Source organism: Cornus florida, unplaced genomic scaffold, assembly GCF_030987335.1.
Source record: "Cornus florida cultivar Cherokee Brave unplaced genomic scaffold, ASM3098733v1 CherokeeBrave_3.0.0_Hap2_Chr10, whole genome shotgun sequence".
Lineage (NCBI taxonomy): Eukaryota > Viridiplantae > Streptophyta > Magnoliopsida > Cornales > Cornaceae > Cornus > Cornus florida.
The window spans coordinates 109,076,347-109,099,374 of NW_026775580.1; the positions used below are offsets into that span (position 1 = coordinate 109,076,347).

Genomic DNA, 23,028 nt, shown 5'->3' on the forward strand with positions numbered 1-23,028 from the left:
TGGGTTGAAAAAGAAAAGAAAATGAAATAGAAAATTGAGAGAGAAAGATAGATATGGGGAGAGAGAAAGAATGAGAGACTAAAAATGGTCTCTAGCCACTTAAGGTTTAGTGGTGGGACCCACCAAAAATTCTTTTCTTTTCTCTTTTTCTTTTTCTTTTTAATTTACAGACATTACAACAATTGCCCCTTTTTCTCAAATTATAAATTGTCAGAATCTTTCTCCACACAGCAGTCCAAACAAAGAAACCCACCCTAGTTGGAGCCATAGATCGCCAAATAGTTTTTTACGAGAAGTCTCGATTAACAAAATTTGACAAACATAAGAACAAAGATCTAACTTCGAAACGACCATGAGAAGAGGGAACCCAACTTAAAACATCATTACCCCTACCAACGCCCTCCTGTCGATACAGAGGATCCAAAAAAACGCATACTTCGTCCATCTCCTAATCCTGAAAAGAGCGCCGAAAATGCACATCCCATATAATCCCGCTACTATCAAGTCAATAGCAGTCGACTATGTAGGCGTGTTTATTAACGGCAATACTATATAATCTTGGAAAAGTACGAGAAAGTGACTGATCCCCATACCAGAGATCTTCCCAAAACCGAATGCAACGTCCGTCATGGAGTTTGAATCTGATATGAGCCGAAAAAACATCATATCCTTTCCGAATAGCCTTCCACATCCCTACTCCTCCCACTAGGGTAACCGGATAAGTAGACCAACCTCCAGCCTCTTCGCCAAATCGACAAGAGACTAGCCTGCGCCATGGTCGATGTCTTTCCCTCCCAAATCTCCATAACCACTTACCTAAGAGAGCTTGATTGAAAGGAACTAAACGTCTTATACCAAGTCCACCCAATTTCACAGGCTTACAAACATCCTCCCATCTGACAAGGTGGTACTTGAACTCATCGCCCTTACCACCCCAAAGGAAAACCCTTTGAATTTTTTCAATCCTGTCTGCAATGGAACAAGGGATTTGGAACATAGAGAGAAAATAAGTGGGAAGGCTCGACAAGGTGCTCTTTATAAGAATAACTTTACCCCCTTTTAACAAGTATTGCTTCTTCCAACCTGCTAATCTCTTCGCATACGTGTCAATCACAGAATCCCAACTCCCCACTAAACTAGAAGAGACCCCTAAGGGTAAACCCAAATAAGGAATAGGGAATGAGCTCACTTTGCATCCAAGGACTGCAGCTAAAGAGGAAATATTTGGACCATTCTCTACTGGGACAAGCACACTGTTTGTCACATTGACCTTTAGCCCGGAAACTGCCTGAAAATAAGTCAGAATACACCTCAAGTGTCGAAGTTGAGACACATTAGCATCACAGAAAACCAGGGTGTCATCTGCAAAGAGTAACTGGGAAATCTCCATCTGATGGTCTAAATCTCTACCCACTTTGAAACCCTTAACAAAACCAAGGTCTTCTGCCCTATGCATCAGTTTTCCTGAAAAATAGAACTTATACTTAACATGTAGTTTTAAATTAATCCAAAAGTTTTCTTGAGCAGAAATATTTATCAGTTAAAAGTGTTCGTTTTTGTTACTAAAATACGTTAAAAGCAATTTTTTAAAAAATAATAAATAAATTAAGAGTGCTTTTAAACCGACTTTTATACCAGGGTTAGACTTACCCTTTGATTGATTTTATTAACTAGGAATTTTATTAAATAGGTTTTGCTCATGTGCATATAAAATATAATATTATATGCAATCATCTACACTTATCAAAAAAAATATTATATTCAATCATCTAAGCTTTTAGAGTTAGTCTGCATCTCTTAGGCTTCGTTTGGATTTATGGAATTGAAAGAAAAAGAAAAGAAATGATTTGGAGAGATTTAGAGGAATAGCTTTTCTATCCTAATAAAGTGGGAAGATTTGAAAAGAAATGATAGCAAGATTTGGCTTTGTTTTTGCTGCTATTTTGATTTTGTATTTTGTTGAATTTTCTTGACTTGAGCCCAATTAGGCCTTGTATAGTTCATTTTGGGCTTTGTTTGCTCTCTTATCTTTTGATGGCCCATGGGCCTTGTTTGTCTCCAAGAGAGCCTTTATACATTTTTTTCTTTTGTTTATAAACTTACCCTTTTACAAAGTAATACAAAAAAAGAAAAAAAAAAAAAAAAAAAAAGAAAAGAAAAAAAAAAAGAAAAAAACAGCTTAAGTGAAAGTTTAACGTTAAACTTTGTAACGACCCTAGCTGATGCCAAGAATTTTACAAAAAAATCGGCATAACCTCCCCTAAAAATAGGCCTACCATACCCTGTTTAAATTCTTTTTTAACCTATCATAGCTCAATTTCCGAATTCACGGCAACAGTATATGATCATACACAATCAAATAACATCGATAATTACTTTAACTAAAATTATCCTTCCCATTCATCAACAAGGTCACATGACAAAGTTTTGCAAAATATACATATATGCCTTTATACTTTTAGTGCTTTGCAAAAATAATGGGAAATATACAAAAGACACAAAAGTGAGCTTCTAGTATCGCTCAAGCTTGAGGTGGGTTGTCGTCCACCGATTCTTTTCCAAGACCTGAAAAAAATGTATAAATAGTAGGGTGAGCTATATGCTCAGTAGGTGACACTTAAGATACAAATCTTGTGTCCTTGTGAATTCAAGCAAAGCATAGGCCAATGGGAGATAGGGATCATACAACGTAGGGGATCAAATACAACATACAAGTCAATTCCAAGTATAAACAATGCAATACAATGAAATGACATGCAATGCATGTCAATGACACTCCCTATTTTCATTCTCAAAATCATCACTTTCAAACGTTAATACAGCCCGCCCTTTGGTAACCCCGCCGCGACACGAAAGGAGGATTGGCTAGTGTCCCTGACCCTTGGTAACCCCGCGGCGTCATTATGGGGCCCAGCTAGCTCAACCACGCTAGGGCGACTCCCTAGTCCCTTTTAGGCTATATTAACCTCCGGCCCGTTGGTAACCCCGCAGCGATCGGGTTTCGCATAAAACCATTTTATCAAAAACACTTCCCTGAAATTCCCCATTTTTATTTCAAGAACAATTTCTCCCATTTCATGCAAACTCAATGGTATGTGCATGTATATATGTTCCATACATTCAATGTCATGGCATTTAAAATTTTCTATCATAAAATTAAACATTCAACATGTTCAACATCTCCCAAGTAATTATTAACACATTAAGATACAACAAAATACATTTAAGCATGTGCATGTATATATATATATATGAGCTCAACATCATGAATTGGGAAATTTGGCGCAATTTAAATAAACATACTCTCATACATCAATTTCAGCATGCTAGCACATAGTAAACATAGGAAATCAACAACTAAATATAATTTGCACATGAACCAACCATATTCAAGATCGTGAAAACCCTCTAGACATCATTAATACCATCATAGATATAATTAACTCTAAATTAAGCATATTTAATACAACATGGAGGTAAAATTCACAATAGAACAAGACTAGAGTGGATTAAGATGTCCCTACCTCAAAATAGGCAAAACCCTAGAAATGGGTTTAAATTTTTGAGCTCCAAGGAAGGTAGCAAAACTGGAATTGCTGGTACTAAAACGTAGAGCTCGTCACACTCGTCGTTTTGCCTCAAACGGCACCTAAATCCGGCAAGTAATGAAGATGGAATCAAAGCTTGAAGATTGGAACCAAAAAAGATAAAAAAAAAAAAAAAAAAAAGAAGGAGTTCTGGACAAGAGAGATAACCTTACGGGAATGAGAAAAAAAAAAAATGAAAGCAAGGATGGTCTCATGACCATTTAAATGCTTGTGGGTCCCACTCATTAACTTTTCTTTTCTCTTTTTCTTTTTCATTTAAATTACACCACACACACTAATATATACAGACATCACAAACTTTATAAGGCATTTGGATAAGGGTGGATCCAGAAATTATCAATGGGGTAAGCTAATATTGAACATAAATTTAGCTGACTTGAGCTTGTTTGGATAGACTAATATTTGGGTGGGGTAATACTAGTGATAAATTTTTTATTTTTTTTGGGCTGTGCTAAAATTGCCTATATTAATAAGTATTTTTTCTTTTGGGTGGGCTTAAGCCCACCAAAGCCCACCTCTAGATTCACCCTTGATTTGGATTCCATCTTAACATTAAGGCATGATAGTAAATTATAACTCTCATTTTATTCTTCTCTTTCTCAAAACTTAACTTTCCCTGATTCATCATCATAGATAGATATTTGTGAATTTTCTTCCGCATTTGGATTGTGAAGGCCATCGAATTCCGGTGGATTGATATTTCAAGCCTGCATCAGGGCCTTGTTCAATCATTTCAGTGTAAGATTTCTAAACCATGAGGTTCTTTCTATGTGCTTAATAAATTGCTTGTTAAATTTACATAGTTTTATCTATTGAACTATTCCAAAAAAAAAATAAAATTCCAGAGTGGTGGGAGGAACTCCTTCAATGTGAAATTAACATAAAATTTTAAATTATTATTGTTTAGTTATTGTAGAATGACAATGTCCTTATTGTTAAAGTGTTAGTTTAAAATAAAAAACGGACACAATCTTAATATATATATTTTTGAGCCCTACATAAATAATTTATAGTTCTAGAGCAACTTATACATGAATACACATAAAACTCACTAAACACACTAATTTTATTGTCCTCAAGACAAATATATATTTGTAAGAGTTGTGATCAATCCTCAAGAAGTTCACAATCAATTCTCTGGAAATAGAGTTTCATTTTGTTTAGGTCGTAACCAATGTTGTAATTCTGTTGAGCAATAATCCCAAGTATGCTCAACTGATTGGGTAATCGACTTTCAACCATGGCCATGTTGGAACATGTTGTCTATGTCTAGCACTAAGTCAGTCTGTCGGAACATGTTGTCTATGTCTAGCACTAAGTCCGCCCCTCCAGCCAAGTGAAATGTCACCACTGGGAATCCTTTAAGCTCTTCATCCACAACCCCCCTGTAACTTAGGTACCCGGGGTTCTTGCTATCAACCTCCTGTGTCAGCAATCCACATATCAAGGATTGCACCTCGGCTTTAAGTGGCTCGAACCCACTCCTTGTTAGAAGAGTATCCGTTGTACCCGAGTCCATCACAACCCTATCTTTGCCGAATAGATCTCTATTGATGTCAAGCCTTTTCTCTCCCATGCTTATGCCTTCCAAGGTCAAATGGTATAGGTTGTCATGCACTGCAATTGGTGTTGAATAGCCTTCAATATATGCTCCATCCCCAATGATTAACCGGTTATGATTATAGTAAGGATCGTTTATATTGCTAATGCAATAAGAAAATTTAGAGCCCAGTTGAAAAGGCGAAGATGTACTATGATAGGCAAGTCCCATAACTCCAGTTATTTTGCTGGCTAAGAAGTCATTAATATTGTGTCCACAGCCAAACACCATGCTGGGGACACTTACTGTGCCTTCATCAGATGTCATGAATGTAAGCTTTTCAAAGGCAACATTTCCTGCTGTTGTACTTTTGTCCATGTATTGCAGGCTATAACCGCAACGATAGAAACTATCACATCGAAATTCTACTTGACTATGAAACTTGAGGTGATTACAAGTAGGAGATTTGCACGGTATGTCTACATACGTGGATGACTTTGAAGGATCAAAAATGGGGTGTAACTGGTTGAAACAAATGGTACATGGGAGGCATTGAACCCATGTCAGGATGCTGCCGGTGTCCATTATTGCTAGTTGTGGAACTGGTGGCTCTCCAATAGAAAAGTTTAGAAGGAATTCTATGCCAATATCAATTGGGATAACACCACCTCGGACATCATTAGTGGTGTTTAATCCGCTTTCTATCCTTGCCTTTAGGTAAGCAATGCGTGCTAGTGAGCTTTCTATAGCCCACCTAGCACGATCCAAGGTGGTGGCACCAGGGTTATAATATGGTGAGTGAATCGAATCACTGTGAATGAGTTTAGTGACCAACCTACGAGGTTGTGATGGCAATCGTCGTGGTGGTGGCGGTTGCATCATTGCTTAAGCAGACTACAATGATGGAGAAGTACAAGAAGAGTTTATTATGACGAAGAAATGCATAAACATCTTTCCTAGGTGCTGCTGCTTTTCTTTTTCTCCCTTTTGAACACACACCTTGGGCCAATAGAAACTCCACTAATTTATGTATGACAAATTGAATGAAAAATAGTTGCAATATTTGTAGTATATATGCAAGGCTTGTCATAATCAGATGTTTAGTTATCAACACATTCTTTTCCTTTCACATTTTTAAGAAATGTGGTGGATAAAAGAGTGTGTTTAAGGTCCACAATAAATGGTTATTGGATTTGAATAACCACTGAACATTGAACTACTTAAATCCGGGTATGTTTATATAGCATCAAAATAAAATATATATATATGTGTGTGTGTGTGTGTGTGTGTGTATTATGTTAACGGTGCTTTTTCTTCAAAGCTGGATAATCCTCTGCTAAACTTCACTCAGAACAATTCTAGATTCAGTTAGAGGGAAATTAAATTTGTTTTGCTGTCAATATAAACCTTTAGATGGTTGATGCTCTGCTTGGAATTTCTTCAGCAGAACATTGGTCATCTGCCAACGGCTACCAATTTGAAATTTCGTTTCTTTTGTTTTGAGTTTGGGCTTGCATTCATGTATATTTTGAGTTTTCTATAAATAAAGAGAAGAATTGAATGTGTTTAATTTCAAAAATAATTTACTTCTTGGCGAGGTTCATAAATTTGAATGGACCTCACTCACCTCTAGTTTTCTTCAACTAAATTGGTCCACATAAATAATTGATCTGAACCATACAATTGTGGTTGATTTTGTTTGTGTTGCAGAGGACTAGAGGAGTGTAGGGCCAATTAATATGATCTGTTAGCTTCCTCTCCAATTCTTCTTATACTAATATAAACATCAGCTCAATATAGTCTGCTAGAATTTTTTTTTTTTTTTTTTCCTTTCTATTTTTGTTGTGTTGTTACTTGTTAGATAAATTGTAGTATTAATTAATGCATGTCTGTGTATATATAACAGCAAAAAGTATATGCATCTGTATATAATGTCCTATGAGAGAGGACAATGGCTTATATACGTGTAGAAATAACATAAATAAGTTAAATAACAGTAGAATAAAGCCTTTGCACATGCAATCAAAATCATCCGAGGAATCTGATTTCACCAGGCATGCGAAGAGCCGGTTTGGCATTGTTTCTCTACTATTTGAAAGCACTTTTATTTTGAAAAATTCTGTTTAGATGTGTTTGGTAACCATTAAATTTAGCTCAGATGTTTAGTTATCAACAGTCTTTCTGTTTTTACCTACAATGTCTTTTGAATCTATGACAGTCTTTTCCTTCTTGACATTATATGTCGTTTAAATATTGACCCACTTTCTAGCTAATCCAATGTCAACACAATTTTTGCTTAAATGTTGAAGAATATCACATCTTTAAAATATGTGACAGATTAAAGAGCGTGTTCAAGGTCCACAGTACATGGTTATTGGATTGGAATAACCACCAAACATTGAACAACTTAAATCCGGGTATGTTTATATAGCATTAAATAAATAAATAAAATGATGTTAACGGTGTTTTTCTGTAATGTTTGTGCCTTCATATATATATATATATATATATATATATATGCTTGTGTGTGCGGTGTGTATTAAAAGAAAAAAAAAAAGAAAGAGAAAAAGAAATTAGAAAAAGAGAGGTGGGACCCACGTCCCTTTTAAATGAATTAAGAGACCAAGTTAGTCTCTGTTCTTTTTCTCTCTCTTTCTCCCGACTGCCGCTCTCGGCTCCTTCTCTTTTCCTTTTTTTTTTTTTTTTTTTTTCACTTCAAGCTTTAACCCTTGATTACTCTCTCAATCCTTGCCGGATTTAGGTGCCGTTTAAGGCAAAACGACGAGTGTGACGAGCTCTACGTTCTAGTACCAGCAATTCTAGTTTTGCTACCTTCCTTGGAGCTCGAATTTGAGGACCCATTTTCTAGGGTTTTGGTGCAATCTTGAGGTAGGGGCATCTTAATCCACTCCCTTCTTGTTCCATTGTGAGTTATGCTCTTTTGTTGTGCTAGACATGCTAAATTTGAGAATTAATTGCTTCAATGAGGTGTAAGTGATATTTAGAAAAAATTCATGTCTTAGGGTTATGACTTGTCTATGTGAAAAGCATGTATAGATGATGGCTTTGTGGTGTTTTTTGTGAATTACACCTCTTTTATGTGCTAACATGCTTTACTTGGGGATTAATTGTGTTAATGATTATTTTAATATTGTCTAGAGAAATGTATGTTTATGCACATGTGATGTATTATGTGAAAAGCTTGCCTATGTGTTGAGTTTATGTCCACCATGTGTAAACTTGCTGAAAGTGATGTATGAGACCATTCTTAATTGTATTGTGCCAAAATTTCACATTGTCATGATATTGAGATTATATGTACATTCTTGGACATGTCATTAGGATGCATGAAATGGGAGAATTTGTCTTGAAATGAAAATGAGGAATTTTTGGGAGATGATAGTTTTTGTGAAATGGTTTTGATAAACCCGGTCACTGCGGGGTTACCAACGGGCCGGAGGTTAATATAGCCTAGAAGGGACTAGGGAGTCGCCCTAGTGTGGTTGAGCTAGCTGGGCCCCATAATGACGCCGCGGGGTTACCAAAGGTCAGGGACACTAGCCAATCCTCCTCTCGTGTCGCGGCGGGGTTACCAAAGGGTGGGCTGTATTAACGTTTGAAAGTGATGGTTTTGAGAATGAAAATGGTGAGTGTCATTGACATGCATTGCATTTCATTTCATTGCATTGCATTGTTTATACTTGGAATTGACTTGTATGTTGTATTTGATCCCCTACGTTGTATGATCCCTATCTCCCATTGGCCTATGCTTTGCTTGAATTCACAAGGACACAAGATTTGTGTCTTAAGTGTCACCTACTGAGCATATAGCTCACCCTACTATTTATACATTTTTTTCAGGTCTTGGAAAAGAACCGGTGGACGACAACCCACCTCAAGCTTGAGCGATACTAGAAGCTCACTTTTGTGTCTTTTGTATATCTCCCATTATTTTTGCAAAGCACTAAAAGTGTGAAGGTGTATATGTATATTTTGCAAAAACTTTGTCATGTAATGTAATTAAGGTATTTGATGATATTTTGGATGTGAATTTGATAACATGTAAACCTTATTGATGAATGGGGAGAGTAATACTAGTTTGAAGTATTATTGAGGTCATTTGATTGTGTATCATCATCTACTATTGCCGTGAATTCGGAATTTGAGTCATGACAGGTTAAAAATGCAATTAAACAGGTTGTGATAGGCCTATTTTTATGGGAGGTTATGCCGAATTTTTTGTAAAATTCTTGGCATCAGCTAGGGTTGTTACAAAATTTGGTATCAGAGCAAAGGTTCGAAAACCTTTAGGACGACGGGTAGAGGCCTACATAGAGTCGCATGGAATGTTGTTTGTGTTGCTTACTTGACTACTTGCTACGTGGTATCTTATTTAAATGAGCATGCTTAATTGCCTATGTGCTTACTTGCTTACTTGTTTATGTTAAAATGTTTCTTGCATAGTCTTGCATGCTAAGTGTTGTACGGTATTAATTCTTATTGAGTCGTCCACAGTGGACCTTAGTGTCATGTTTCTGAATCGTTTTCTCGTTTTATAGCACGATGTCACGGCGTGAGGAACCTAGAAAAGTTGGCCCTAGGCCAACAAGGGGCGATGTTGGTGAGAGCTCTAGCTCCAATCCGGCGGAGCCAGTTGATGAGAACATGCTTCTTAGGGACTTGATTCCCCCAAGAGCTGTTCCCCCAAGAAGAGAGAATGTTGAAACACCCGCACCCGTAGAAGTGGGTGAAGGTTCTGTGGCACTAGAGTTGAATCGATTGTTGCAAAATGCCATGAGAGAAACTATTGTTGCTCAGCCGCAGTTGGTACCACAACCTACAGTTCGAGTTGAGGAGACTCCAACTCAAAAGCGTCTCAAGATCATTAAGGGGTTTTCTCAGTTGATGCCAGTAATGTTTGAGGGCAGTGCGGATCCAATGGTAGCCGACAACTACATGGATCAAGTCGAAACTCAGTTGACCTCAATGGATGTGACAGAAGATCACTTGAAGATCATCCTAGCAACTTCCAAGTTTGCTATGGATGCCAAGGTTTGGTAAAAGTCGATCACCAACCAGTACAAGATTGAAGAGATGAGCTGGGACAGGTTCAAGGAACTGTTCTATGAAAAGTACTTTCCGCTTTCTAAAAGATGGGAGTTACAAGACCAGTTTCATAATCTTATTCAAGGGAACATGTCAGTGGCGGAGTATGAGAACAAGTTCACCTCACTCTCCCGTTTTGCTCCAGAAGTGGTGAGAGATGAAGCTAACAAGACTCGGAAATTTGTCTCGGGTCTTAATGATCGAATGAGGCCGTTGATCACGGCACAGTTTATTAAGGTTTACTCTAAAGCAGTGGAAAGGGCTTTGATGCTGGAGGCTGACAATAGAGAGAAGGATGCAAGAAGAGAGCAATTGAAGCAAAAGAGGGGTGCAGGGCTATCCTCAGAGGGACCTTCTTGGAAAAGGAATATGGGCAGTCCATCTCAGTTTCAGGGGCAACAGTCTACAAGATCTGCTCCTACCACTCCTATGCCAGCTGGATCTGACAGGAGTGCAGTTGTTTGTTATCAGTGTCAGTAGCCCGGACATTACAAGTCTAGTTGTCCGATGAGATCGTTTTCAGTTTCGTCAGCTCCGAAGGCTTGTTATGGGTGTGGCCAGCAGGGTCACTTGATTCGTGATTGTCCGAGTCAGAGAGCAGGTACCATTAGTGGTAGAGGGTCACAGCAGAGGCCGTCACAATCGGCTACAGTTCAGTCAGGTTTCAGACCACCACCACCACCACAGCCTACTATGTCTTCACAGGGTTCACGATCAGTTAGGAGGGATACTCTTACTATGTCAGTGCAGCAGTCAGGTGTTCAGGTTGGCAGTCCTCAGGCACAGGTACCACAGGGACGTGTTTTTGCATTGGCACAGACCGATGCATCTTCTGGACCGTCAGTTCTTCGAGGTATATTTCCAGTGTTTGGTTGTTGGGTCCGTGTTTTGTTTGACTCTAGTGTATCTCATTCTTTCATTTCATCATCATTTGCACTTGCATCGGGGTTGGAGGTTAGTTTCATGGATCGGGCGTTATGTGTTGATACGCCAGTTGGGGTTTCAGTGTCATTGAGCCGAGTTGTGTGGGATTGCTCCATTGTGATAGCCGGGCGGACCTTTGTGTTTGACCTTATCCTCCTGGAGATGACTAGCTTTGATGTCATTCTTGGGATGGATTGGTTGGCCTTCTTTCATGCCACGATCAATTGTTTCAAAGGGAGAATTACAGTTTGCACTCCTGAGGGAGACTGTTTCTTTTTCGTGGGAGATCGGAGTGATTCCCACATTTCATCGTTTTATGGAGTTCGTGGACGAAGTCATGGTGATTATTTCTTAGCTAGCCTTTTAGCTGAAGAAGATGATGTCGTAGGAGAAGTTTATCCGGCAATTGTTTGTGACTTCTTGGATGTTTTTCCAGAGGATTTGACAGAGTTGCCTCCACACCGAGAAGTGGAGTTCACTATTGATTTGATGCATGGTACTGCGCCGATTTCTATGGCACCGTATCGTATGGCACCAGTTGAATTGGAAGAATTGAAGAGGCAACTTGATGATTTGAGGATGAAAGGTTTCATCCGACCGAGTGTGTCACCGTGGGGCGCACCGGTCTTGTTTGCTAAGAAGAAATATGGTTCGTTGAGGTTGTGCATTGATTATCGGAAGTTGAATCATGCCACCATCAAGAAAAAATATCATTTGCCAAGGATAGATGATTTATTTGATCAGTTGAGGGGAGCCAGTTGTTTCTCGAAGATTGACTTGAGGTCTGGCTATTATCAGTTGCGGGTTAGGGATGAGGATATCCCGAAGACAGCATTCCGTACACGGTATGGACACTATGAGTTCCTTGTTATGCCTTTTGGCTTGACTAATGCGCCAGCGGCATTCATGGACTTGATGAACCGCGTCTTTCACGATTACTTGGACCAGTTTGTGGTAGTTTTCGTGGATGACATTCTTGTGTACTCACGGACTCGGGAAGATCACGAGGTCCATTTGAGTATTGTTTTACAGATTTTGCGGGAACACCGATTGTATGCCAAATACGAGAAATGTGAGTTTTGGCTACAAGAGGTGAAGTTTTTGGGGCATGTTGTTTCAGAAGGTGGAGTATCAGTTGATCCATCAAAGGTTGAAGTAGTTTTGACTTGGGAGCGACCCAAGAATGTGTTTGAGATCCGCAGTTTTCTTGGTTTAGCGGGTTACTATCGGAGATTTGTGAAGGATTTCTCCCGTTTGGCAGCTCCTATGACCCGTTTGACCTGGAAAGGGGTCAAGTTTGTCTGGAATGAGGCCTGTGATTCATCTTTTCAGGAGTTGAAGACGAGATTGACTACAGCTCCAGTGTTGGTGATACCTGAGCGAGGCTTGGGTTATATGATCTATTGTGATACTTCACGTGACGGGTTGGGATGTGTGTTGATGCAGGATGGTAGAGTAGTGGCTTATGGGTCTCGACAGTTGAAGACTCACTAGCTTAACTACCCTACTCATGATCTGGAGTTAGCGGCAGTTGTGTTTGCCTTGAAGTGTTGGAGACATTATTTGTATGGTGAGAGATTCGAGGTATACTCGGGTCATAAAAGTCTCAAGTACCTTTTTTCCCAAAAGGACTTGAACAACAAATAGAGACGATGGGTTGAGTACTTGGAAGATTACAACTTTGATTTGCAGTATCATCCGGGCAAGGCAAATGTTGTAGCTGATGCCTTAAGCCTAAAATCTCGTGGAACTTTGGCCAGTTTAGCTATTCGGAAATGGAAGATGCTTAAAGATCTGGCAGAGATGGGATTACAGTGTTTTGATGATGATGGTTACAGTGAGTCGGCATTCTTATTTAGTCTTGTGGCTCAGCCTACTCTTGTTGTAGGAGTGATTGAGTCACAGAGACAGGACCCGGACTTAGATGCCATCCACGCTTTGATCTCTAGTGGTGAGACAGTGAAAGATTGGGCCTTGCATGCAGATGGGGGTCTGCGGTTCAGGGGTTTGTTGGTGGTTCCCACAGTATGTCGTGAGGATGTCCTACGGGAGTTTCACACTTCCCGTTTTACAGTTCATCTAGGTGGTACTAAAATGTATCACAATTTGAGACGTCAGTATTGGTGGAGCGGGATGAAGAATGATGTTGCACAGTTTGTGGCTAGATGCCTTACCTGTGAGCAGGTGAAGGCCGAGCATCAGAGGCCAGCAGGTTTGTTGCAACCATTACCCAATGGAAATGGGACCATATTGCTATGGATTTTGTGACAGGTTTTCTAAGGTCAAGGAGGGGCAATGAGGCCGTATGGGCCATCATTGACAGATTGACCAAGACGGCTCACTTTTTGCCTATTAAGGCAACAGATGATGCAGAGAAACTTGGTGTTCTTTATGTGAAGGAGATTGTAAGGTTGCATGGAGTTCCAGTAACCATTGTTTCAGATAGGGATGCTAAGTTCACTTCGAAGTTCTGGGAAGGACTTCAAGCAGCGTTTGGTTCAACGTTGCATCTTAGTACGGCATTCCATCCACAGACAGACGATCAGTCGGAGCGTACTATCCAAATTTTGGAGGACATGCTTCGGGCATGTGTGCTTGATTTGGGAGGTAGTTGGGAGGATCACCTTCCACTTATTGAGTTTGCCTACAACAACAGTTATCAGGCGAGCATCCAGATGGCTCCATTTGAGGCGTTGTATGGTAGACCTTGTAGGTCTCCTGTTTGTTGGACTGAGGTAGGTGAGACAGCCGCCTTAGGACCCAATATTGTACTCGAGACTACTGAAAAGATTAAGTTGATAAGACAGAGGTTACTTACAGCTCAGAGCCGTCAGAAAAGCTATGCGGCTAAGCGGAGACGACCGTTATCCTTTGAGGTGGGAGACCACGTTTTTCTACGGGTTTCTCCACGGAAGGGATTGATGAGATTCGGGAAAAGTGGCAAGTTGTCGCCACAATTTATTGGACCGTTTGAGATTTTGGACCGAGTAGGAGAGGTTGCCTACAGGCTTGCTTTGCCACCACAGTTGGATAGGGTCCACAATATTTTCCATGTATCGATGTTACGGAAGTACGAACCGGATCCATCTCACATTTTGAGTTGGGTAGATGTGGATATTGATGAGGATGTTTCCTACGAGGAAGGACCAGTTCAGATCATTGACACTCAGTAGAGGGTGTTGAGGAACAAGACGATACCAATGGTGAAAGTCCTTTGGAGACACCACGGAGTCGAGGAAGCTACTTGGGAGCTTGAACAGGAGGTTCGCTCCAAGTATCCAGAGTTGTTTTCTTCCTCAGGTATGTCTTGATTTCGGGGACGAAATCTTTTAAAGTAGGGGAGAGTGTAATGTTTGTGCCTTTATATATATATATGCCTGTGTGTGCGGTGTGTATTAAAAGAAAAAAAAAAAAAAAAAAAAAAAAAAGAGAAAAAGAAATTAGAAAAAGAGAGGTGGGACCCACGTCCCTTTTAAATGAATTAAGAGACCAAGTTAGTCTCTGTTCTTTTTCTCTCTCTTTCTCCCGACTGCTGCTCTCAGCTCTTTCTCTTTTCCTTTTTTTTTTTTTTTTTTCACTTCAAGCTTTAACCCTTGATTACTCTCTCAATCCTTGCCGGATTTAGGTGCCGTTTGAGGCAAAACGACGAGTGTGACGAGCTCTACGTTCTAGTACCAGCAATTCCAGTTTTGCTACCTTCCTTGGAGCTCGAATTTGAGGACCCATTTTCTAGGGTTTTGGTGCAATCTTGAGGTAGGGGCATCTTAATCCACTCCCTTCTTGTTCCATTGTGAGTTATGCTCTTTTGCTGTGCTAGACATGCTAAATTTGAGAATTAATTGCTTCAATGAGGTGTAAGTGATGTTTAGAAAAAATTCATGTCTTAGGGTTATGACTTGTCTATGTGAAAAGCATGTATAGATGATGGCTTTGTGGTGTTTTTTTTGAATTACACCTCTTTTATGTGCTAACATGCTTTACTTGGGGATTAATTGTGTTAATGATTATTTTAATGTTGTCTAGAGAAATGTATGTTTATGCACATGTGATGTATTATGTGAAAAGCTTGCCTATGTGTTGAGTTTATGTCCACCATGTGTAAACTTGCTGAAAGTGATGTATGAGACCATTCTTAATTGTATTGTGCCAAAATTTCACATTGTCATGATATTGAGATTATATGTACATTCTTGGACATGTCATTGGGATGCATGAAATGGGAGAATTTGTCTTGAAATGAAAATGAGGAATTTTTGGGAGATGATAGTTTTTGTGAAATGGTTTTGATAAACCCGGTCGCTGCAGGGTTACCAACGGGCCGGAGGTTAATATAGCCTAGAGGGGACTAGGGAGTCGCCCTAGTGTGGTTAAGCTAGTTGGGCCCCATAATGACGCCGCGGGGTTACCAAGGGTCAGGTACACTAGCCAATCCTCCTCTCGTGTCGCGGCGGGGTTACCAAAGGGCGGGCTGTATTAACGTTTGAAAGTGATGGTTTTGAGAATGAAAATGGGGAGTGTCATTGACATGCATTGCATTTCATTTCATTGCATTGCATTGTTTATACTTGGAATTGACTTGTATGTTATATTTGATCCCCTACGTTGTATGATCCCTATCTCCCATTGGCCTATACTTTGCTTGAATTCACAAGGACACAAGATTTGTGTCTTAAGTGTCACCTACTGAGCATATAGCTCACCCTATTATTTATACATTTTTTTCAGGTCTTGGAAAAGAACCGGTGGACGACAACCCACCTCAAGCTTGAGCGATACTAGAAGCTCACTTTTGTGTTTTTTGTATATCTTCCATTATTTTTGCAAAGCACTAAAAGTGTGAAGGTGTATATGTATATTTTGCAAAAACTTTGTCATGTAATGTAATTAAGGTATTTGATTATATTTTGGATGTGAATTTGATAACATGTAAACCTTATTGATGAATGGGGAGAGTAATACTAGTTTGAAGTATTATTGAGGTCATTTGATTGTGTATCATCATCTACTATTGCCGTGAATTCGGAATTTGAGCCATGACAGGTTAAAAATGCAATTAAACAGGTTGTGATAGGTTTATTTTTAGTGGAGGTTATGCCGAATTTTTTGTAAAATTCTTGACATCAGCTAGGGTCGTTACATTTTCTTCAAAGCTTGATCATCCTCTGCTCACTTCATTTTCATAACAATTCTAGACGCAGTTAGAGGGAAACTAAATTTGTTTTGCTGTCAATAGAAACCTTTAGATAGATGGTTGATGCTCTACTTTGAATTTTTTCAAATGTTAGCACAATCAAGTTTCATTTACACATTTTTAACTAAAAAAAATAAAAGTTTCATTTACACATAACAGACAAATTTGAAAATATGGAGAGGAAGTCCACAAGAAAATATGAAAAAAAATGTCACCATTTCCAAAACTTAGCAATCAATAATTCACATGGACCATCTATAATAGAGCAAGTCACGGCCGTCTATAAGTTTTGAATGCCATGTCAATAATTCACATGAATCATGACAATTCTAGACGAAATTGCTTTGCTGTCCATGGAAATGTTCAGATGGTTGATGCTGTGCTGTGATAAAAAGAATCATGACTGCAAGGAGAATCACACAACCAGAAGCTGGACCAAGCTATGATATGATATGCTCGTGTGGGTATACAGATGGATCAAAGAAAGCTGCCCAAGTTCCAGTTGAATTTGTTTCTCACATAACTGATATGTATAGTGGAAGAGGAAGGATTAACTCGAGATGCAATAACACTTACAGATACTGAGGTAGTGAATCATGGGTACAGGCTCTTTGACTTTTGGTTGACCTCATGCTTAGCTTCCATGATCGCAATAAGAATCGAAATTTCTTATAAAAAAGCTTTTAGAGTGATACAAGTGGAGCTCAATTTCATGTATGATGTGCTCCATAGTCCACCTACACCGAGATGGTAGTGGTGCATTGTAAGATCCTCATATGTTCTGTTCTGCTAGTGGCATCCTTGGTACAAAAGCACCAAATCCATAGAACTGATGTTGTTGTTACCTACGCTTTGCTTATTGGTGCGGTTGGCTTGGACTACTCAGCAATTCCAAGTCCAAATCTACAGTTTCTGCCATCCGTGAGAGAGTTTCATTTGACAATAGATGCAGGTGGTCTAAATCTCTCTCAGTATAGCTTGATAAGATACTGCATGCAGGAACGGTTCAAGTGGCTCAACAAAGCAAGTTAACTGATTTTTTCGGACTCACTTTTCTCGATGAAATGCAATACAAGCAAACCAAACCTGTTGAGGATAATCTAACAGAATTCATTTTCAGTGAGCTAGCTGAGGGTGAAGGATTAAGAAACTGAAAAGCAGATATTTTCGGCCAGAGGTGATTGGATTCTATCGGATAACAGTTGCCACGACACCTCAATTGTATCAAGCGTGAGCAAAGAGCTAGGTTGACTATATATGACCAAAGCCTTCTGTTGTCGCATATTGCTACTGAACTGTGCTATTTCACAGACCCTGATCACAATGACCAAAGTCGCCCCAATGATGGTCCTGAAAGATATTTGGCAAATCAGGTTCCGGGACACCTGCGAGGAAGCCAAGAAGAAGTTCTTCTGAGGCAGTAGTGGGCAATCAAGACTTAAGTCCCGTTTCTTGTCGGCATCGGCATTGGAGCATAAGAAGAGGTGGGAGATAATGAGCAAAGTGTGGGTGGAATTGTTGTCCTATGCTGCAACTCAGTTTGTGATAAATTTGAAGAAGAAGAACTGTATGGATACAAGGTTTTGTATTGATCACGTCTTTGTCTTTACACAATTATGTACTCTCAGATTTACAACCCACTTTGCTCAGGGTGGAGCCAGGATTTTAAAATAGGGGGCTAAAGAAAGAATTCAAGTAAACAATTTACTGGGAAAAAAAATTTTCAAGTAGAGAAGATGAAAATATCAAAAACAATACCATATCATGCCAAATAGTCCCTAGGTCTTCTTCAATCTTCTAGTTCTAATTTGTTTATAAGCTTTTTTGAACCATTTATAATTTATGTTTTATTATGGGTTGGACAGTTTGGGCTGGATTATGGTTAATAGAAAATAGTAGTACTAATTTTTAATTATTACTTTTTATTTTTTGGACCTGGACTATAGTCCAAGTTAGCCCATTAGGGGTTTCGCCCCTGCTTTGCTCCTATATAGACTTGAACATAAAATTTTAAAACTTCCACTTTGAAGAGCAAAAGAATACCTAAGTCACATAATTCTTCTAAACGGATGTCTTTGCTATTCTTGCTAATGCTCTTCCAAATAATTTCATTATGTGATTTGAATTTTATCATTTTTGCGAACCTCTTGTGCCCGCTTATGCGACTTAAGAAAGTATCAATATATTACTTTCAAGCTCATTAATAAAACAATAATTTTTAGTTTGAAGACATGTGATGGTTATCAAGAACTCTGGTTACTTACCTTGAAAACTTATTATAGACTTTTTCTTTTAATCAATCCAAAACATGCTCAATTCGGATCTAATATGTAAATGCTACAAAATATTAATATGAAAAATGATCAAATTAATCTGATGATTTTTTTTTCCCTTCATGTGATAATTACTGTAACATATGAAATGTACTGACAATACAAATGCATACCCGTTACCAACCGACGTTCCAGTGAGGTTGAGATCATTGGATTGCTGCCTACCTCGTACCCCACGCGTAAAGGTTAGTCTACCATGAAGCGCGTGAAAAGCGAAAAGGAAATATACAAGATAATAATATAATAATAATAAAAGATATATATCCAAATTAGTATTACGAATTTCTTAACGACTTGATGCGACAACAACATAAAAAAGAAAAAAAAGAAAAAAAGGAGAGAGAATATTGACTTGACGAAGACTTTGAGCAATGTGAAGGTAGGTATCAGTTTCTGAGCCCCTTCTTTTGTTCATCTAAAACCTCATTAGATAAAGGAATACACACACACACACACACACACACACACACACACACAAACTTACATCAAGAAGCAAAAGTAGGAGAGCAGGAGGAAGAAAAAAACACAGGTAATTTCACTATCTTCGCCTTGTGAATATTCGTACACTAAATTGGGTATGCATTCTTGTATTGTCAGTACATTTCAAAGAAATGCTTGAAAAACTAGCTTTATTTCATCTTAATTTAGTAACTCTGATCTGTCATTGTGTTGGCCAGTGGTCGTGGGTGCATCAATTCTGGGTAATCTGACTCACTCTTTAACTAAGAAAACTTGAACTTTTTATTTTTATTTTTATTTTTTATAGGGTACACACACTTCACAAATTGACCATTACTGGGCTCAAACCCCTCACCGCCTCTTTGAGGGAGGAGAGGCTAACCCTTTGTGCTAATGGCCTGTTGGTAAACTTTAACAATTTATTTATTTAATTTTAGGTAATTAACATAACATGAACAAGTTCTTCCAACAAATTTGGATTTATCAATGATTTATCCTGAATTTTAGTTTTTTTTTTCCTTATTACAATCTTGTGTTACTTAAATTACTATACTGTCTAAAGGGATTAAAATGATAAAATATAAATCTAATACTATCCAAGTGCCTGAGGGGAACAGTGACAGTGATTGTATGTCTCATGATCAAGCAGTGATGCAACTACTGAAAAATTGCACTGCTACTGATTTGCTTCTGAGACCAAAAATATTACTTCGATTTATTTGCAAAGTGAATGCAGGACATCCACAAAGCACTATCCTGTTTCTTAAGCTACCTTATCTTGTTACTGATTAATTTGTTGCAAAATGGTTTTGGTCCCATGGAGAAACAACAGCACTTTCAGTTAAGAGAAAGAAAGAAAAAAATGCCAGTTTCGTTTAGGGTGATTTTGAAGGTCATTTAGGGTTTATGGGGTTATGGAATTGCCCCATTGAGATTCTTAGATAACATTAGGAGGTGCAATTTCATTGTCCAGGTTGGAGTAATTCAAGAAAAAATGGAGCACCGGAAGTAGATTGCCATTTTGATTTTCATTAGTTCCTTTCATTTATTTCTACTGTTCTTTGGATTGAACAAAACTTTTTCAATTTGCACTTCATGGTTGACAATGAATTGTGTTGCTCTAATCTAAACTGCAGCATTTTACTCCTATTTTTTTTATCCAATCAAGATTTGCCTTTTAGTTGTACTTAATTAGATATTGGGTCCTTCATTTAGACTGTTGATACTATGTTGCAATTTGTCTCTCACAAACTAATCAGGAGCAGCTGCACGGTGCAAATTAAGAAAGATATCAAAAAATTAGTGGTAAAATGGCTTTCCCCATTCCACACGGGGTCAAGAGGGTATGGGATTAATGGAATCTCCGTGGTGCTGTTCTTGTCAGTCTCTTCTTCCAGGTAGTGTTAATTTTCTCTGCAACATCACGGAAACGAACTGGACATAGAATTGTAACCATGATGATCTGGTCGGCTTATTTGCTTGCTGATTGGGTTGCGGCCTTTGCTGTTGGACTCATCTCCAATGGGCAAGGGGATGACTGTGAGAAGGTTAGGGTAAATGATGACCTTGCAGCTTTTTGGGCTCCATTCCTTTTGCTACACCTTGGTGGCCCTGATACCATCACTGCTTTCTCTCTCGAAGATAATGAGCTGTGGATTCGACATTTGCTTTGGCTTGTCATCCAGCTTGTTGCAGTTCTTTATGTTTCCCACAATCGATCCCTAACCAATTCTATATTCCAACTGTCCTCCTGGTGATTGCTGGAACTATTAAGTATGCTGAGTGGACCCGTGCTCTATATCTAGCATGCTTGGGTAATTTCAAGGACAACATGCTTCCAAAACCAGATGCTGGACCAAATTATGCTCAGCTCATGGAGGAATACTCATCTAAGGAAGCTGCCCAAGTTCCAGTTGAAATTGAAATAGTAAAGGAACCTGAAAAAGGTTTCAGAACTAATATACCGGAAGAGGAAGAATTACCTCAAGATCCAAAACCAAAACTTACAGATATTGAGGTGGTGAAACATGGGCACGATTTCTTTAAAATTTTCAAGGGACTTATTGTTGACCTCATGTTTAGCTTCCATGAACGCAATGAGAGTCGAAAACTCTTCTTTCAAAGGCATTATGAAGATGCTTTTAAAGTGATGGAAGTTGAGCTCAATTTGATTTATGATGTGCTCTACACTAAGATGGCAATGGTGCATCGTAAGGTCGGATACTTTTTCCGCATCATATGTTCTGTTCTGATAGCGGCATCCTTCATACAATTTGCATCCATTCATAAAGACCACGAAATCCATAGAACTGATGTTGCTGTTACCTACACTTTGCTTATTGGTGCTGTTGGCTTGGACTTACTGGCTCTCTTCAAGCTCATTTTCTGTGACTGGACTATAGTGAAACTCAAGAATTCCAAGGCCAATTCTACTGTTTCTGCCATCCGTGAGAGAGTTTCATTTGACAATAGATGCCGGTGATCTAAATCTGTCTCACAGCACAGCTTGATAAGATACTGTATGAAGGAACGGTTCAAGTGGCTCGACAAAGCAACTGATTTTTTCGGGCTCAAGGAATTTTTTGATGAAATGCAATACAAGGAAACCAAACTTGTTAAGGAGAATCTAAAGAAATTTATTTTTGATGAGTTGAGGGCGAAGGCTCTGAGAGCGAAGGATTCAAAAACTGCAAAGAAGATATTTTCAGCGAGAGGTGATTGGGTTCTCTCACAGAACAGTTGCTACCACGCATCCATTGTATCAAGCGTGAGCGAGGAGGTTGAATATGATGAAAGCCTTTTGTTATGGCATATTGCTACTGAACTGTGCTACTTCAAAACACCTGATCACAATAACCAAAATCACTCCAATGATGATCGTGATCCAAATCGCGAATTTTGTAAACTCTTGTCAGAATATATGTTGTATCTTTTGGTCATGCGGCATACAATGATGTCAGCAGTGGCAGGTATTGGGCAAATCAGGTTCCGGTACACCTGTGCGGAAGCCAGAAAATTCTTCCGCAGGGTGGAGTCAAAATCGGCATGGGAGCGTATTGTGCAGAAATTGATGAATCGTTTTAAAGGAAAACGATCAGAACCAAATGAAGAACGAACAAAAGTCTGTGATAATCTACTTTCTGTAAATACAGTTGTCAAACCTGTTGAAGTGAAGGGGGATAGAAGCAAATCACTGTTGTTTGATGCATGTATGCTCGCGAAAGATCTGAACGAAATGAAGAAAAAGAGGTGGATGATAATGAGCAAAGTGTGGGTGGAATTGTTGTCCTATGCTGCAAGTCATTGCAGAGCAAACACCCATGCTCAGCAGCTCAGCAAAGGTGGTGAGCTTATTACTTTCGTTTGGTTGCTGATGGCACATCTTGGCTTGGGAGAACAGTTCAGGATAGAAGCTGGACATGCACGAGCCAAACTAATTGTAGGCAAGTAGAAGGTATAAAAAGCAGTTAATGATGCCGGCCTATTTCCGTTGACTATGTAACGGATGTAGTTTTCTCTAATCTTTGCAGGTGTTTTGAGTTGGAAATTAAGCTGTGTTTTTGCGTGGAAAGAATTTATTTCCTATGTATGTTGAAGCTTATTTTGCTTTTCTTGTCGAATCTTTTGTTGTAATGATTGTGGAGTGAAGATTCACATATTGATAATTTGATTTTATTCTGGAAAAAAGACTTCTGGTGCAAACATAAATGCAAACAGCACGAACACAAATATATAATTTAGGGACATGAACTTTAGCCATTTATGCAGATTCTTAGTTTCTATTCAGCAGTATATATATGAAGAAGAAGACTACGGAATCAAATGTTCTATGGGATATTGATATACTGAATTTAGGACTTTGTTTGA

At 38.8% G+C, this 23,028-nt stretch overlaps 3 protein-coding genes and 2 long non-coding RNA genes across 6 annotated transcripts; 4 read left to right on the forward strand and 1 right to left on the reverse strand.

Annotated features, from left to right (window-relative positions):
• Positions 1-4,842: 4,842 nt before the first annotated feature.
• Positions 4,843-6,030, reverse strand: LOC132278370 (aspartic proteinase CDR1-like). Its single transcript, XM_059780163.1, has one exon. It carries the CDS (start codon positions 6,028-6,030, stop codon positions 4,843-4,845), a length of 1,188 nt encoding a protein of 395 aa, XP_059636146.1.
• Positions 6,031-7,673: 1,643 nt separating this feature from the next.
• On the forward strand, positions 7,674-9,267 carry LOC132279795 (uncharacterized). The gene is made up of 2 exons (XR_009471400.1): positions 7,674-8,037; positions 9,010-9,267. It is a non-coding gene; the product is annotated as an uncharacterized LOC132279795 (long non-coding RNA).
• A 4,766-nt stretch (positions 9,268-14,033) lies between these two features.
• LOC132279796 (uncharacterized) lies at positions 14,034-16,161 on the forward strand. Its single transcript, XR_009471401.1, has 2 exons — positions 14,034-14,931; positions 15,904-16,161. It is a non-coding gene; the product is annotated as an uncharacterized LOC132279796 (long non-coding RNA).
• A 2,882-nt stretch (positions 16,162-19,043) lies between these two features.
• LOC132276967 (uncharacterized) lies at positions 19,044-22,826 on the forward strand. Of its 2 annotated transcripts, none has more exons than XM_059778634.1 (2): positions 19,044-19,231; positions 20,421-22,826. In XM_059778634.1, exon 2 carries the CDS (start codon positions 21,683-21,685, stop codon positions 22,610-22,612), a length of 930 nt encoding a protein of 309 aa, XP_059634617.1. In that variant the 5' UTR covers positions 19,044-19,231; positions 20,421-21,682; the 3' UTR covers positions 22,613-22,826. The 2 variants fall into 2 exon arrangements, with proteins under 2 accessions (XP_059634617.1, XP_059634618.1); XM_059778635.1 differs by having other exon boundaries at positions 21,539-22,826.
• Positions 20,616-21,643, forward strand: LOC132278371 (uncharacterized). The gene is made up of 2 exons (XM_059780164.1): positions 20,616-20,864; positions 20,936-21,643. The coding sequence occupies exons 1-2, from the start codon at positions 20,616-20,618 to the stop codon at positions 21,641-21,643; spliced, it is 957 nt and encodes a 318-aa protein (XP_059636147.1).
• Positions 22,827-23,028: the final 202 nt, after the last annotated feature.

Bases quoted from the DNA above. Each gene is read 5' to 3' on its own strand.
- LOC132278370 (XM_059780163.1), bottom strand. From the start codon at position 6,030: ATGATGCAACCGCCACCACCACGACGATTGCCATCACAACCTCGTAGG.
- LOC132278371 (XM_059780164.1), top strand. From the start codon at position 20,616: ATGATGATCTGGTCGGCTTATTTGCTTGCTGATTGGGTTGCGGCCTTT. The intron at 20,865-20,935 runs GTTTCCCACAAT...GGAACTATTAAG, and splicing joins AGCTTGTTGCAGTTCTTTAT to TATGCTGAGTGGACCCGTGC.
- LOC132276967 (XM_059778634.1), top strand. From the start codon at position 21,683: ATGAAGGAACGGTTCAAGTGGCTCGACAAAGCAACTGATTTTTTCGGG.